Source organism: Maylandia zebra, linkage group LG15 (genome assembly GCF_041146795.1).
Source record: "Maylandia zebra isolate NMK-2024a linkage group LG15, Mzebra_GT3a, whole genome shotgun sequence".
Taxonomy (NCBI): domain Eukaryota; kingdom Metazoa; phylum Chordata; class Actinopteri; order Cichliformes; family Cichlidae; genus Maylandia; species Maylandia zebra.
Genome location: NC_135181.1, coordinates 21,223,955 through 21,237,658, shown reverse-complemented (window position 1 = coordinate 21,237,658; position 13,704 = coordinate 21,223,955). Strand labels below are relative to the sequence as shown.

General features: G+C 44.2%; 1 protein-coding gene across 1 annotated transcript; it reads left to right on the top strand.

Moving 5' to 3' along the window:
* Nucleotides 1-8,610: 8,610 nt before the first annotated feature.
* On the top strand, nt 8,611-13,614 carry LOC112436337 (uncharacterized). The gene is made up of 5 exons (XM_076874091.1): nt 8,611-8,760; nt 10,267-11,345; nt 11,449-11,604; nt 12,495-12,584; nt 12,669-13,614. Exons 1-5 carry the CDS (start codon nt 8,631-8,633, stop codon nt 12,957-12,959), a joined length of 1,746 nt encoding a protein of 581 aa, XP_076730206.1. The 5' UTR covers nt 8,611-8,630; the 3' UTR covers nt 12,960-13,614.
* The last annotated feature ends 90 nt before the right edge of the window (nt 13,615-13,704 follow it).

The window sequence follows — 13,704 nt, the reverse complement described above, 5'->3', positions numbered from 1 at the left end:
TCTGGACCCCTGGAGTTTAAGAAGCCAGCTGAGGACTGCACCCGGCTGTCGCTGCCTGAGCAGGGTCAATGCTCTGCGCAGCTGCAGGCCGCTATGTGTTTGCCAGAGGCCCGTGTGCCTGCTGGTCCTGTTCTGTCCCTGCCAGAGGCCCGTGTGCCTGCTGGTCCTGTTCTGTCCCTGCCAGAGGCCCGTGTGCCTGCTGGTCTTGTTCTATCTCTGCCAGAGGCCCGTGTGCCTGCTGGTTCTGTTGCGTTCCTACTCACACTCTCATTACACATACATATAGGATCTTGGGGGTGGGCACGATACACGGAATCCAAAGTACCATCAGGGTGTACACCCCACCCCTGGCGTCGTTGCCCACCTTTCAATGATAAATACACGTAGACATTGAGGGCCAGCAGGAGGGACCATGCGCTTACCTGCTGCTCTCTGGCAGGTAGCTCCATGCCCTCCTGGGTTTTAAATGCACCTTAGAACACACATGCATCAACACTACAATGAGCGGGTGGAGGGAGGTTTGGAGTCTTCTCTCACCCCCATTCTCTGCGACCTGCTGGAGCGGGGGGGCTAGGAGGAGGAGTTGGCCGTCCGACTGCGGTCTGGAGTGTGGGGCCTCCCTGCTGCTGCGGAGTCGGGGCGGTCTGCCTCCCCCCACCGCAGGGAAAAGGGTAACACCACCTGGGTCTGGGTGCAGTTCCCCCCCCCTCCAGGGGCAAGGGTACCTAGACCCGGGGCTTAGAGTACGCTTGGGGAGTGTGATCGTGTGTACAGCGTCTCTTTATGTCTGTCTCCACGTTGGTTGAGTGTGGAGTAAGTGTATATGAGAGCATGAGGGTGGGAATGGATGTTTGTATATGTGTGTGCCTGTATTTCTGTGTCTATATGTCAGGTTGGGTGTCAGGCGCCACCTCTCTGGGGACATCTTAGGCCCTCCAAGGTATGGAGGCCTATCTCCCCCTACCACCACTTCCCCTGCCAGTGGCGGACTCCCTCAGACGTCGGTGCGTTGGTGGTTCTTTGTGTCCGGGGATGGGCGTCAAGGTACACACCGGCTCACTCCTTGGCGGCCGCTTATCGGGGCCTGGAGCCTGGGGCTTGCTCGGGCCACTTTGGAGGTGGGGTGCCCCCGGCCTCTCGGCCTGGGGCTCGGTCACTCAGGCACGGCTGGCTGCCGGCGGAGCTCACGGGCGCGTCACTGCAACTCCCCCTGGCTTCTGCTCCGCGGCTGCTGAGTGAGCCCTCATCTGGGACTCTCCTCAGCTCTTTCTGGGACAGTGGCGCGGCTGCCCCTCTGTTGGTCTTCCTTGGTCTCTTGTGTTCTGGGGGCCTCTGGATGTCTGGAGTTTTGATCTCCTCCACACCTGCTTCACGCCCTGGAGGACGGGGCTGTGGCCCCCCCACACCCTCTAGCAGATCATTACATGAAGGAACCTTTTAAAAAACAAAAAACAAGCGCGTCACATGCTCACACTGTGTTCTGTTGATCTTATGTGCTGCACAATAATGTTTAATATTTAGTATTTACTGTCATATTCCCATATATCATTGTGATGTTGTTTATTCTATTACTCTTGTTCTCTTCTGCTTGTTTTCTTTTTTCTTTCTCAGCAGGTGACCCAGGTGATTGATATATGCATTTTTTTTCTTTTTTTCTTCTTTTTTTTCTTTTTCTGCTCATTCTGTTGGTTTTTGGTTTTTGCCCTTCTCCCCCGTCCCTCTTCTCAGCTGTTTCTCTTTCCCTCTTTCTTTCTCCCCTTCTTTCCCCCAGTCAAGTCTGTCCCATGTTCAGTAAGTGAAAATAAAATAAACAATAAAAGGTGACTCAAATGGACCATTATGGCAAGGCTGGGATGGTCAATTTGGTAAAGTAAATCCGTTGGGCATCTTTCTTTGCCTTTAGACAACAATTCTGATGGCAAAAGAGCCAAACGGGACAGGCAAAAAAAAAAAAAAAAAAAAGACTCTGGACCCCTGGAGTTTAAGAAGCCAGCTGAGGACTGCACCCGGCTGTCGCTGCCTGAGCAGGGTCAATGCTCTGCGCAGCTGCAGGCCGCTATGTGTTTGCCAGAGGCCTGTGTGCCTGCTGGTCCTGTTCTGTCCCTGCCAGAGGCCCGTGTGCCTGCTGGTCCTGTTCTGTCCCTGCCAGAGGCCCGTGTGCCTGCTGGTCCTGTTGCGTTCCTGCCAGAGGTCTCCGCACCTGCTGGTTCTGTTCTGTCCCTGCCAGAGGCCCGTGTGCCTGCTGGTCTTGTTCTGTCCCTGCCAGAGGCCCGTGTGCCTGCTGGTTCTGTTGCGTTCCTGCCAGAGGCCCGTGGGCCTGCTGGTTCTGTTGCGTTCCTGCCAGAGGCCCGTGTGCCTGCTGGTTCTGATGTGTTCCTGCCAGAGGTCTCCGCACCTGCTGGTTCTGTTCTGTGTGTGCCAGGGGCTCCAGTGCCCACTGGTTCTGAGACTGTTTTTGCTGGGGGGCCCGAGGAGCCCGTCCAGCGTCCTGCCTCGTCAGCTGGGGGGCCCGAGCAGCCCGTCCAGCGTCCTGCCTCGTCAGCTGGGGGGCCCGAGGAGCCCGTCCAGCCTTCTGCCTCGTCAGCTGGGGGGCCCGAGGAGCCCGTCCAGCATCCTGCCTCGTCAGCTGGGGGGCCCGAGGAGCCCGTCCAGCCTTCTGCCTCGTCAGCTGGAGGGGCCCGAGGAGCCCGTCCAGCCATCAGCTGTAGTCTCGCCATCAGCTGTAGTCTCATCACCAGCTGCAGTCTCATCACCAGCTGCAGTCTCATCACCTGCTGCAGCTTCATCATCCTCGCCTGCTGCAGCTTCATCATCCACGCCTGCTGCAGCTTCATCGTCCTCGCCTGCTGCGGCCTCAGAGTCTTCGGCCTCGCCTGGTCCAGCCCCCGTGTCTTCGGCCTCGCCTGGTCCGGTTTCAGCATCTGCTTCAGCATCCTCCTCGCCTGGTCCAGCGTCTGCTTTGGCTTCATCCGCTTCGCCTGGTCCAGCCACTGCTTCATCCTCGTCTGGTCCAGCCTCCGTGTCTTCATCCTCGTCTGGTCCAGCCTCCGTGTCCTCATCAGCATCGCCTGGTCCGGCCTCAGCTTCAGCATCCTCATCAGCTGCATCGCCTGGTCCAGCTTCAGCATCCTCATCAGCTGCTTCGCCTGGTCCAGCTTCAGCATCCTCATCAGCTGCTTCGCCTGGCCCAGCTTCAGCATCCTCATCAGCTGCTTCGCCTGGTCCAGCTTCAGCATCCTCATCAGCTGCTTCGCCCGGTCCAGCCTCCGCTTCTGCTTCAGCCTCGCCCGGTCCAGCCTCCGCTTCTGCTTCAGCCTCGCCCGGTCCAGCCTCCGCTTCTGCTTCAGCCTCGCCTGGTCCAGCCTCCACTGCTGCTTCAGCCTCGCCTGGTACTGCGCAGCCTTCTGGTCCCCAGCTGCCGCCTCGACATCGTCGGTCATCTGCCAGGCCGCATGTTGGGCGTCTTCGCCACCGTGGCCGGCCTCCGGACTTGCATTGTCGCCGCTGTTGCCGGCCCCCGGACTTGTTTCCACGCCGCTGTTGCCGTCCGCACAGTCGGCCCCCGGACTTGTTTCCACGCCGCTGTTGCCGTCTGCACGGTCGGCCCCCGGACTTGTTTCCACGCCGCTGTTGCCATCCGCACGGTCGGCCCCCGGACTTGTTTCCACGCCACTGCCTACTGCGTGGCCGGTATCCGGACCTGCCCCGCTGCTGTTCGCATGGTCGGCCTCCTGAACTTGACCATCTGGGCCTTTTTGGACTTTGTCCCTCCGTCCTGGGCCCCCTCCGCCCGCCCTGGTCGGGTCGTTTTCTGTTTTGTTTTGGTTTGTGTTTCTGCTGGGCTGTCTGGTGCCAGCCCTTGAGGGGGGGGGGGTACTGTCATGGTCCTGGGTTGGTGACCCAGCGCTTTTTGTTCCTTATCATTTTCTTGATGATGATTGTTGAAGTTCTATGTGTTATATTCAGTCTGCCTCTGAGTCCGCGTCTGTATCTGTCTGTCTATGGTGTCACCCCATCTGTTTGTGAATCTGTCTGTTTAGTTCAATGTCTTGTCTGGTTCCATGTGTCTGAGTTTCCTGTTTTATTGTGAAGGTCTGTGTCATATGTGAGTGTGCTCAGTTTACGTTTCCCCTGTCCCGTCAGCTCAGATTCCTCCCAGCTGTGTTGCCCTCCTGCCTCTCATCCCCTGATTACTGGTGTGTGTATTTAAGCCCTGTGTGTTCTCCTGCCTGTTGCCGGTTCATCTGTGTAACGCTGTGTCAGTCTGTTACCCTGTGTTCCACGGTGTCCTGTTCCTCGTCTGCGTCTCTCTGCTTCTCATCCCGTTGTCATATGCTCTCAGGTCTGTTATTTTTAGTTCTCCCAGTTTAGGTGTCTTTAGTTATTTGTTATGCCCCACTGTTTGTTTGCCACTACACCTCTGTAAATAAAACCACCGGTATCTCATCCACTGCCTGCATCTTGGGTCCTTCTTCCAACTCCACACGGCTCACCTCGGCAGCCGTGACAGTACCAAGTGTTGTTTAATTCCCAGTTTTATTTAGTTATTAAACAACATCGGTTAGAGAATGGAGAGAGAACTTGGAGGGTTTATCTGTTGTTGGATGTAATGATCAGCCTTCTGCCAATCACATAAGGTTTAAAAAACTACCCCTAAACTCTGACTTCTTTAGATATCATGTGAGAGTTTGTGCCTTCTATTGTATTCCATTATGCTCTTTGTTTTAAGCATATCATTATTTAAGCTTTGAATCTGAGCAAAAGATTCAGTTTTAATTCAGTTTAATTTCAATTAGTTCACAGAGTGGATTTTAGTTGTAATGGTTTAGAATTTTTACTTTTATTTTTGCTTATTTTTTTACTTTTATCTCCATTTGTATTAGTTTGAGTTCATCTGTATGTTTTTATGAAGTTAATATCAATAAGTATTTGTCAGGAGCAAAATTAAACACCTTCTGAAGGCCCTTCATTCACACATAACTAGACATCACATTCTAAATTAAGCTTCACTACCATGTCATGCTTGATGTGTTTGCCAATTGAAGAACATAGACATTAGGGCGACCGTGGCTCAGGGGGTTGGGAATCGCATCTGTAACCGGAAGGTCGCTGGTTCGATCCCTGGGCTCTCTGTCTGGGTCGTTGTGTCCTTGGGCACTTTACCCTACTTGCCTACTGGTGTTGGCCAGAGGGGCCGATGGCGCGATATGGCAGCCTTGCTTCTGTCAGTCTGCCCCAGGGCAGTTGTGGCTACAACTGTAGCTTGCCTCCACCAGTGTGTGAATGTGAGAGTGAATGAATAGTGGAATTGTAAAGCGCTTTGAGGTTCTCGAAAAGCGCTATATAAATGCAATCCATTATTATTATTTGTAATACATTTATTTTAGTTTAATGAGTAAACAATATTGCCAAAGTTATTTTTTATTTTTTGAAATTATACTTCAATTTTTAATTTACTCAACAATACTACCCTTTTGTTCCCCTATTTGAGTTTTACTCTTTGGCTTACTGTAATAACTTTTAGTTGAATAATTAAAGTCATCTATAATTATCGTACTGCTCTTCTTGTGTGTGTGCGTCGGTACACAATTCAGCAGCCAGCCAAACTTCATTCAAAAGAATACGGGAGTCAGGATATACAAGGCTAGCCACAAAAGACAAAGATATATTCATGTAATAGGTTATCCTATGCATACATGACATACATGTGGTTAGATTAGCAATATACTCAAACTTAGGCTTTAGAACACAACTCTCGCTAAGTTATCCTTTTCTAGTTGTTGTTTCTGGCTATTGATTTGTTCTCTCCTTTGGTTTATAAATTCCCCTGGACCTGTCCCAGCCCGTGTTTTTCCAGAAGTTTTGATGTGAGTGTTTCGAGTGGTGTGTGGCTGAAGAGGACATCCTTGTGTATGACTGAAGAGGATTAATGTGTGATTTTTCCACCCTAAAGGACCCCTGGATTTCTCCCTCCCCACATTTTTGTAGATAGCCCTTGGTGTGTTTTTCTCTTGTAAATAAACTGTTAAATGTTTTTCTGAGGTCCTGTGCCTGAATCCAGACCCGCTTCTGTGATATCTTAGTCCCTAGTGACAAGTCCATAGTGTTAAATTTTCACTTTTCTTCATTAAGATAAAAAATATAATTATTGTTATATTTTAGAGCATTTTAGTCAAATTCTAGGTATGGTTCCGAGAACAAGTAAAAAAAACAAATACATACATAAACATCTGGAATTGAGATACTTCTGCAATCACACAACCTTACAGTTTCCCAACCTAACTCCAAAAAGGTTGGGAAACTGTAAATGAAAACAGAACTCAACGATTTCAAATCATTAAATTGACCCATAATTTCTTAACATCCAGAGTATAAAAAAACATATCAAATGTTTAAACTGAGTCCTTTTACTGTTTCATGAGCAATAACTATTAAAATAAACTCCGAACCCATGCTGGAAAAGTAAAAGAAGCAGCTGGAAGAACATTTTGTAACTAGTTAAGTAACAGCTCAGTAACATGGTTGGGTATAAAAAGAGTTAGAGTTCCTCTAAAGTAAAGATGGGCAATTGATTGCCAGTCTACTTTATATCTCGTCATCTACTGTACATAGCATCATCAAAAGAGTCCAAGAATCTGCACAAATCTCTGTGAGCAAGGGACAAAGCAAAACATCATATAGGATCGTGGCATCAGAATGCTACCAGGCAGCACTGCATTCAAAACAGGCACGATTCTGTCATTGAAATCACTCCACTGGTTATCAAACACTTGTAGAAATCATTGTCTGTGAGCACAGTTCATCACACCATCCACAATTACAGTTTACAGTACTGGCAGAGTCATGCAAAAGTCGACACATCTGGAAATGCTGCAATCACTGCAGCTTTAAATTGTAAGCTAGGGCCTTTACCTTTATGCATAATCACTTATCACTATTACTTTATGCATAAAGTGCCCCAATGAAACTATTGTTGTAATTTGGTATTATAGAAATAAAACTGAATTGAATTGAATTCTCTGGGTCAAAGCTCATTAAAATCCACTCAAGCACAGTGGAAAACATGGATGCTGTGTCATCTGGAATTAAGCAGAGACGGACCATCTGGCTTAGTACTGGTACTTTCAAAAGTCTGCATCTCTGATCGTATGGAGGTGCATCTGTGCTTATGAGTATGCACATCTGGAAAAGCACCATCAGTGATGAAAGGTTTATACTGATTTTACAGCAACATACCTTGGCCTTGCATTTTTCTGAGAGACAATGCTAAGCAGCATACTGCAGCTGTTCCAACAGCATAGCCGTCGAGTAGAAAAGTCCAGTTGCTGAACTGGCCTGACTCCAGTGCAGTGCTTTTAGCAGTTGAAAACATTTGGGACATCATGAAATAAAAACTACAACAAAGAGACCCAGGACTGTGAAGCAACTGTGCGTGCTCCCAACGCGAAACAAATTCTGTTGGGGATGCCTACCTTGGCCTCACCGTTGTGCAAGATACGTTTCATTATATTTTCTAGTCTTTGGCTTGGAAGGAAGTTGGTTTGGAAACATATTTGGCGATGCTTCATCTTCTGCTTTGCGTTTGTGTGGGAGCCCTGTCAAAAACCTGTCCATTATGCTAGCAGTGTCCAAGCATTCTTTTTTTATTCATATTGCACACCCCCTAGCTATGTCTTGATGCATGCTCAATCATCCAGGTAAGTAAATCTCCAAAAGTTCATTCTGTCCGTCTGGACCAAGTTTTTAGATGAATAGAATGAACTTTGGGAGACCCCCTAGCAATGGCTCTGTGTCCTAGCATCTGGTCTCCTCGGTTCCTGGTTATTTAGTCCTCCAGTGTAAATGAACATGTATAGCGTTTGTACCTGCACTGAAATGCAACTCATACAAGACCTTGATACTCTTTTGTAATAATAGTAAACTAACAAACTAACCATCAGATCTTGTTGACATTTTGATGAAACCTGTGGACAGAGAGAACCACAAAGGTTGGTATGCAAGCATTAGGTGACCTTAAGTCTCCAAATGCAACTGTGAAACAACACAAATTACTAATACTACACTCCACTACACAATTGCCAAGGTCCCCAGTACTATGGATAGAAGAGTGAAAGGTCTAATCAAGTACACATTTCTGGCATTGAGTAGTGATTGCTCCAAAGTGAAACAATGACTGTTTTGAATACATTTTTATTATTACTAAAATAATGCCATGGCATTATTTTAGTAATAATAAAAAAAAGAAAGATCCAAGATTTCCTTACACAGACCTCAGAAATGGATTATAGCTCTGAAACACAATACACTTCATTTCATCATGGCACTAATTTTAAAAATAATCAACTGTTATCAGAAGAGAGTCCAGCCATTTCCCTCATTTTGTATGTGGATGAGTTTGAAGTGTGTAATCCACTTGGTACCTCAAGAAAAAAGCACAAAATTACAGCAGTGTATTGGGTTTTGGCTAATGTACCACCGTTGCTCAGGTCCTCACTGACATCAATCTACCTAGCCATTCTATGCAAATCTGATGATATAAAACAGTTTGGTTACAGTGCTGTCTTTGAGCCACTCTTGAAAGATCTTGCATGCCTAGAAGAAGAAGGACTTTACATTCCCTCATTAGGCATATGCGTCAAAGGTACTGTGTTTTGTGTTGTTGCAGACAACCTTGGTGCACACTCTCTCGGAGGATTTGTGGAGAGTTTCTCAAGTGCGTATGTCTGCAGGTTTTGTCTTGGAGAACGAACCCAAATCCAAGTAAGTGACGTTCGAAGTGGAGCATTTAGTCAAAGAACAATACAAGAACACAGGGTACGTGTTGACACTGCAAAAGGAGATAAAAGTCAGTCTCATTGTTACGGAGTAAAAAAACTTTGCCCACTGACTGAAAATCTAAAACATTTCGATGTTTTAACTGGCTATCCGCCAGATTTGCTACATGATCTCTTTGAAGGTATTGTACCTTTGGAATTAGCACTTTGCCTTAGTACCTTAATCAAGGGAAAGTATTTTACTTTGGATGAGCTTAACAAATCAATTAAACAGTTTCCATACAGATGGGCTGATAGAACTAATGCCCCACAACCAGTTCCATTGAATTTTGCAACAAAAAAAACTGTTGGGGGGAATGCGCATGAAAACTGGGCTTTGCTTCGCCTCCTCCCCCTTATAGTTGGGGAAAAAATACCAGAGAGTGAACCAACATGGCTGCTCCTTCTCAACCTTAAGGATATAGTTGAACTTGTCCTTTCATCTGTTCATACAGATTCAACCATTTGTTTTCTTGACAGCAAGATTTTCGAGCATCGGCAAAGATTTCAGGAAGCTTTCCCACAGGAAAGACTGATTCCAAAACATCATTTCCTAGAGCACTATCCACAACTCATAAAAGCTTTTGGTCCACTTGTTTTTCTGTGGACTATGCGTTTTGAAGCCAAGCACAGCTTTTTTAAGCGTGTGGTGAGGCATACTCGCTGTTTTCGAAACATTCTGTTGTCTCTATCAGTGAAGCATCAGTTAATGATTGCCTACCATCTACATGGAAATCAAACAGCCCAGCCTTCTTTACAGGTAACAAAACTATTAACAGTGAATTTGACTGTGCTGAGAGAAGACATTAGGAAAGCAGTGGAAAATAAGTTCCCTGGGGAGTCAAATGTCCAGATAGCAAATACTGTGTCTTACAGTGGCACCAGTTACACCACTGGAATGATCCTGGCACATGGATCAACAGGTGGTCTGCCAGATTTTGTAGAACTGATTCAGATGGTGGTAATTAATGGAAAAGTTGGCTTCATTGTGAAATGCTTAAATGCGTGGTATTCTGAACATTTCAGGAGCTTTGAGCTTGAAAACACTAGAAGTGTTAAAGTTATTGAGTCCTGTGATCTGTCTGATATTATCCCACTGGCAGCATACACTGTAGCAGGGAAGCGTATGGTGACCCTAAAGCATTACATCCATGTGCCATAGAAGGCAAGGTAGCCAATACAATACAGTATGGCCAAAGCTGCTTTATCTTCCTTGTATTAGTTTATCTTTATAGCTCAAATGGTAATGTTGTGGATAGTAATGTTTAATCAATAATTAGAGATTTAGTAGTACAACTATCTTGCTCTACCACAAGTCTGGAAGGCATTTTACACATGACTGATCTTCTCTGCAGAAGTATCTAGTTTCCAGGGTGATAGGAGGTATATTCCACCACAAGTAAAATTCAAAAGCTAAATTCTGTTTTGTTTTTTTGTTTTCCTTTTTATATAGGTACCTCAATGTCTCATCCTGCTAAACTTCGGATCATACTCAAAGAGCATAACATTCAAAAACTGGACTTACCACATGGAATCCCTGGAACAGTGGAAGAACTTGAATCTATTGTGAAAGAGACTTTTGAGGTTGATGGGAAGTTTACTTTGCACTATAAGGATGCTGACTTTGGAGAAGAATATTTTTCTCTGACATCAACAGGTGATATCAAGGACAAGGACACACTTAAGGTGGTTCAGATTATTGAACCTCCCACAATTACTCTGACATTTAGTGATGTAGACAGTTCCTTCAAATCTGCATCAGAGACCTTGGTCAATGCTTCAGCAATTTCAGAGACATCAGTCTCAGAGACATCAAGTGTGTCCTGTGGCACCAGTTGCTCATCCGGATCTCAGGATACAGTCATTCTTTCCTCACCTGAACATTTGAGTCGGCGTTTTCAGCGCTGGCCTACCAATTTTTCTGTTCCTCGCTTTGCTTATGACACAGAGCTTTTACTTGCTTCAGGAAATGAAACTTTCAAAAAGGATGGAACGAAACTTAACTTTACTCCACTTCTTCCAGACATCCTTGAGAAACTGGCTGAAACGATCTTTCAGTATGTTGCCTACCCAACATCTGCACAATTAGCAGATGTAGCTAAAGCACTTGTTCAACAACATCCTTGCCTTAAAGAACCGGGATCCTATAATGGATGCTATGGATGGCAACAAAGACTGAAATATAAAATGGGCAATTACAGAAGTAAACTCAGAGGGCTTGGGTGCCCTGAGCTGGATGTGAACTCTCTCAAAAGAAAGCAAGCACATGAGAAGACACCTTCAAAGAATCTCAAAAAGCCAAGAAAGGCTGAGGTGAACTATTTGCCACCTCACCCACAAGGAGAAACAGAGGAAAGCTTGGAAAAGGAAAGATTGGAACTTCTTGATGAAGTGAAGAAGAGGAACAACTATCGGATCATCAGTGAAAAAATGGCCAAAACATTCTCGAATCGCAGACAGGAAGTTGTTAATCTGGCACCACCTGTGAATGACTTCAGAAGTAGATGGCCTGCGCTTTTTGATGCAGCACAGGTGATTTTATTACATAATTTATAGGATAACTTATAATAGTGACATTGTGCATTACATTAACACATTGTGCTTTTAATTGTGTCTTTTTTTAAATTTTTTACAGATAAATGATGAATTCCAAAGGATCACCACTGTTAACTTGGAAACAACATTCATGGCAAAACTGGACCAGTATTCCACAAGAATAATGTCCCTGGTCTCTTCAAAAGGCGGTGCTGCAAAAATTAAGATTGAGCGCATCAGGAACATGTTGCAAGAGGTAAAAAAAAAGAAGCTGAATATAATTGATAATCTTACACACCTTAAAAGTTAATTATCTAATTCATTATCTCAGGAGCATTGTTGGCTATCTTTTACTGAAGAGTGAAAAAGTGAACATCAGAGGTGGACAGAGTAAAAATTTGCTAAAGAAAACATCACTCAAAATATATTTGTCTGTTTTCTTTGTTGTAAGAGTCAAGAATATAGTGATGCATTTGTAACTTGGTAACTCAGATTGAAGAGAAAAAGTAAAACTCAGATGCATAAGTATTTTGCACCTCATAAGTGAGATGAAAAGACATTAATGTAACTTTTGGTCACATAATTGCAAACTGAGGTAGGTAAATTTAAATAGGTACTTTCCATGTCACATGTAACTTGACAATACATTAAGGTAAGTATGGGTCATATTACAAATAATGTGAGGAGAAAAAAACTGAGGTAATAATTTGGAGTGTTACAAGTATGTTCATCAACTGCACAATAAACGTTTATGAGGAAGACAAGTTACATAAATACATTAAAGAGGGTAGATAGGAGCTTTTAATGTTTTAATCACATCATTACAAGACTTGCCCACAGGTGGCTTTTTCCAGTTCTGCATCACATATCTCACATATAACTATTATAGTTGAATCCATAGAACTCAACAAAAACTGTTTGAAATAGTCTCCAAATCTAGGTTATATTTACTTTCACTCACCTTATCCTACTGCTAGCAAAGGGTGCATTGAAAGCAGGGCAGTATGTAACAGATTAAATTCAAGTTATAAAAATTAAATTGTTTATTTGTTAAAAACAAAAATTAAATCAATAATTAGCAAAACGCTAGTCCTATGAATGTAATATGTTTGACTTTTCGCCTAGTAAACTTTTTTTATTCTCCAGAGTTCGGTGGAAACAAGAAGAGAGGTCGCAATCCGTTGCCTGATGGTGTATCTGAAAGAGAAAGAAGAGGATCTCTTCAGAGAACAGCTGGTAGGTAAATATCACATTGTTTTGTGTTATATTTTTAAATGGCACATAAAATACTGACATGTTTCTTTTTAACCTACTTGCCAGGATGGTGAAGAACAGTTCCCAGAAGAAGTGGTAAAGATCGTAGTCACCAGACGTGCAGCAGTGTCTCTTCCAGCCGTCGCTAAAATTGTGATTGAAGGAACAGCTGTCCTGGAAGACCTTGATGTGCCCAGAGCATGTGCCTTAATGATGGGACTTATATACGCTCTCAATCTGAGCTACCCCAAACAAGTAAAGAACACTCTAGAGGTATTCCAGAAGGTGTTTCTGGAACTTGATGGGCTTAAAGCCAGCCCACGGGTAATGTCTCTTAAGTACAAACTTCTGTCATAAAACAAATGTAATTTAGGCTGCAATATTCAGATGTGCTGATGCTTGTGTTTTTTATGCAGTCTTAGACAAGTGTAGTTTTGAGAGTTCATAATGCGTATAACCTTACCTTTGAATTGTTGCGTTGTTAAATATTAAAATGTTTGGTAATTTTCTTGATTCTGTGATATTTACCAAGTTGATAGGTTAAAGTTAATGTTTAATAATAAGCAGATTTGCTAAAACAAATTGCCTTACGTTGCAATGTTTGTTTTCTGAGGTATTTTAGAAGGGTGTGATTTAAAATTATTGTTATTTGGAAGATTTTATATATATATTTGCTGCTTTATTTAATATACCTTTACAAATCTTTATAGTGGTTCTCAAAGTCGGTCATCAGGCCCCACTGCTCTGCTTGTTTCTGTTAATAACTAAACACTGTTGATTGGCTGGTGTGTTCAGTTAATCAGAAGTTGTAGACACCATTGTGGAGTAAGAAAAACGAAGTAAATTGGTATGTTTTAGCTTCTGATTCAACACACCTTGTCCAGTTAATAAACATGTTACATTTTATTTTGTTACTGAGGTTGTTTGTGAAGGAATTGTACTGAAATACATTGTTTTTGCCCACTCATTTATAATTAAAGGGCTGCTGTAATGTATGATTTATGTTGTATGACACAGAAGTGTATTTCTTCAAAAATGTTATGCAATAAACTGTTTCATCAGTTGGAATAATTTAAATGGCTATGTTTGCATGGATAATTGT

Excerpts from the sequence above, each read along its gene's own strand:
- LOC112436337 (XM_076874091.1), top strand. The coding sequence starts at position 8,631 with ATGCGTCAAAGGTACTGTGTTTTGTGTTGTTGCAGACAACCTTGGTGC. Across the intron at positions 8,761-10,266 it reads GAGAACGAACCCAAATCCAA|GTACCTCAATGTCTCATCCT; the intron begins GTAAGTGACGTT and ends CTTTTTATATAG. Across the intron at positions 12,585-12,668 it reads ATCTCTTCAGAGAACAGCTG|GATGGTGAAGAACAGTTCCC; the intron begins GTAGGTAAATAT and ends CCTACTTGCCAG.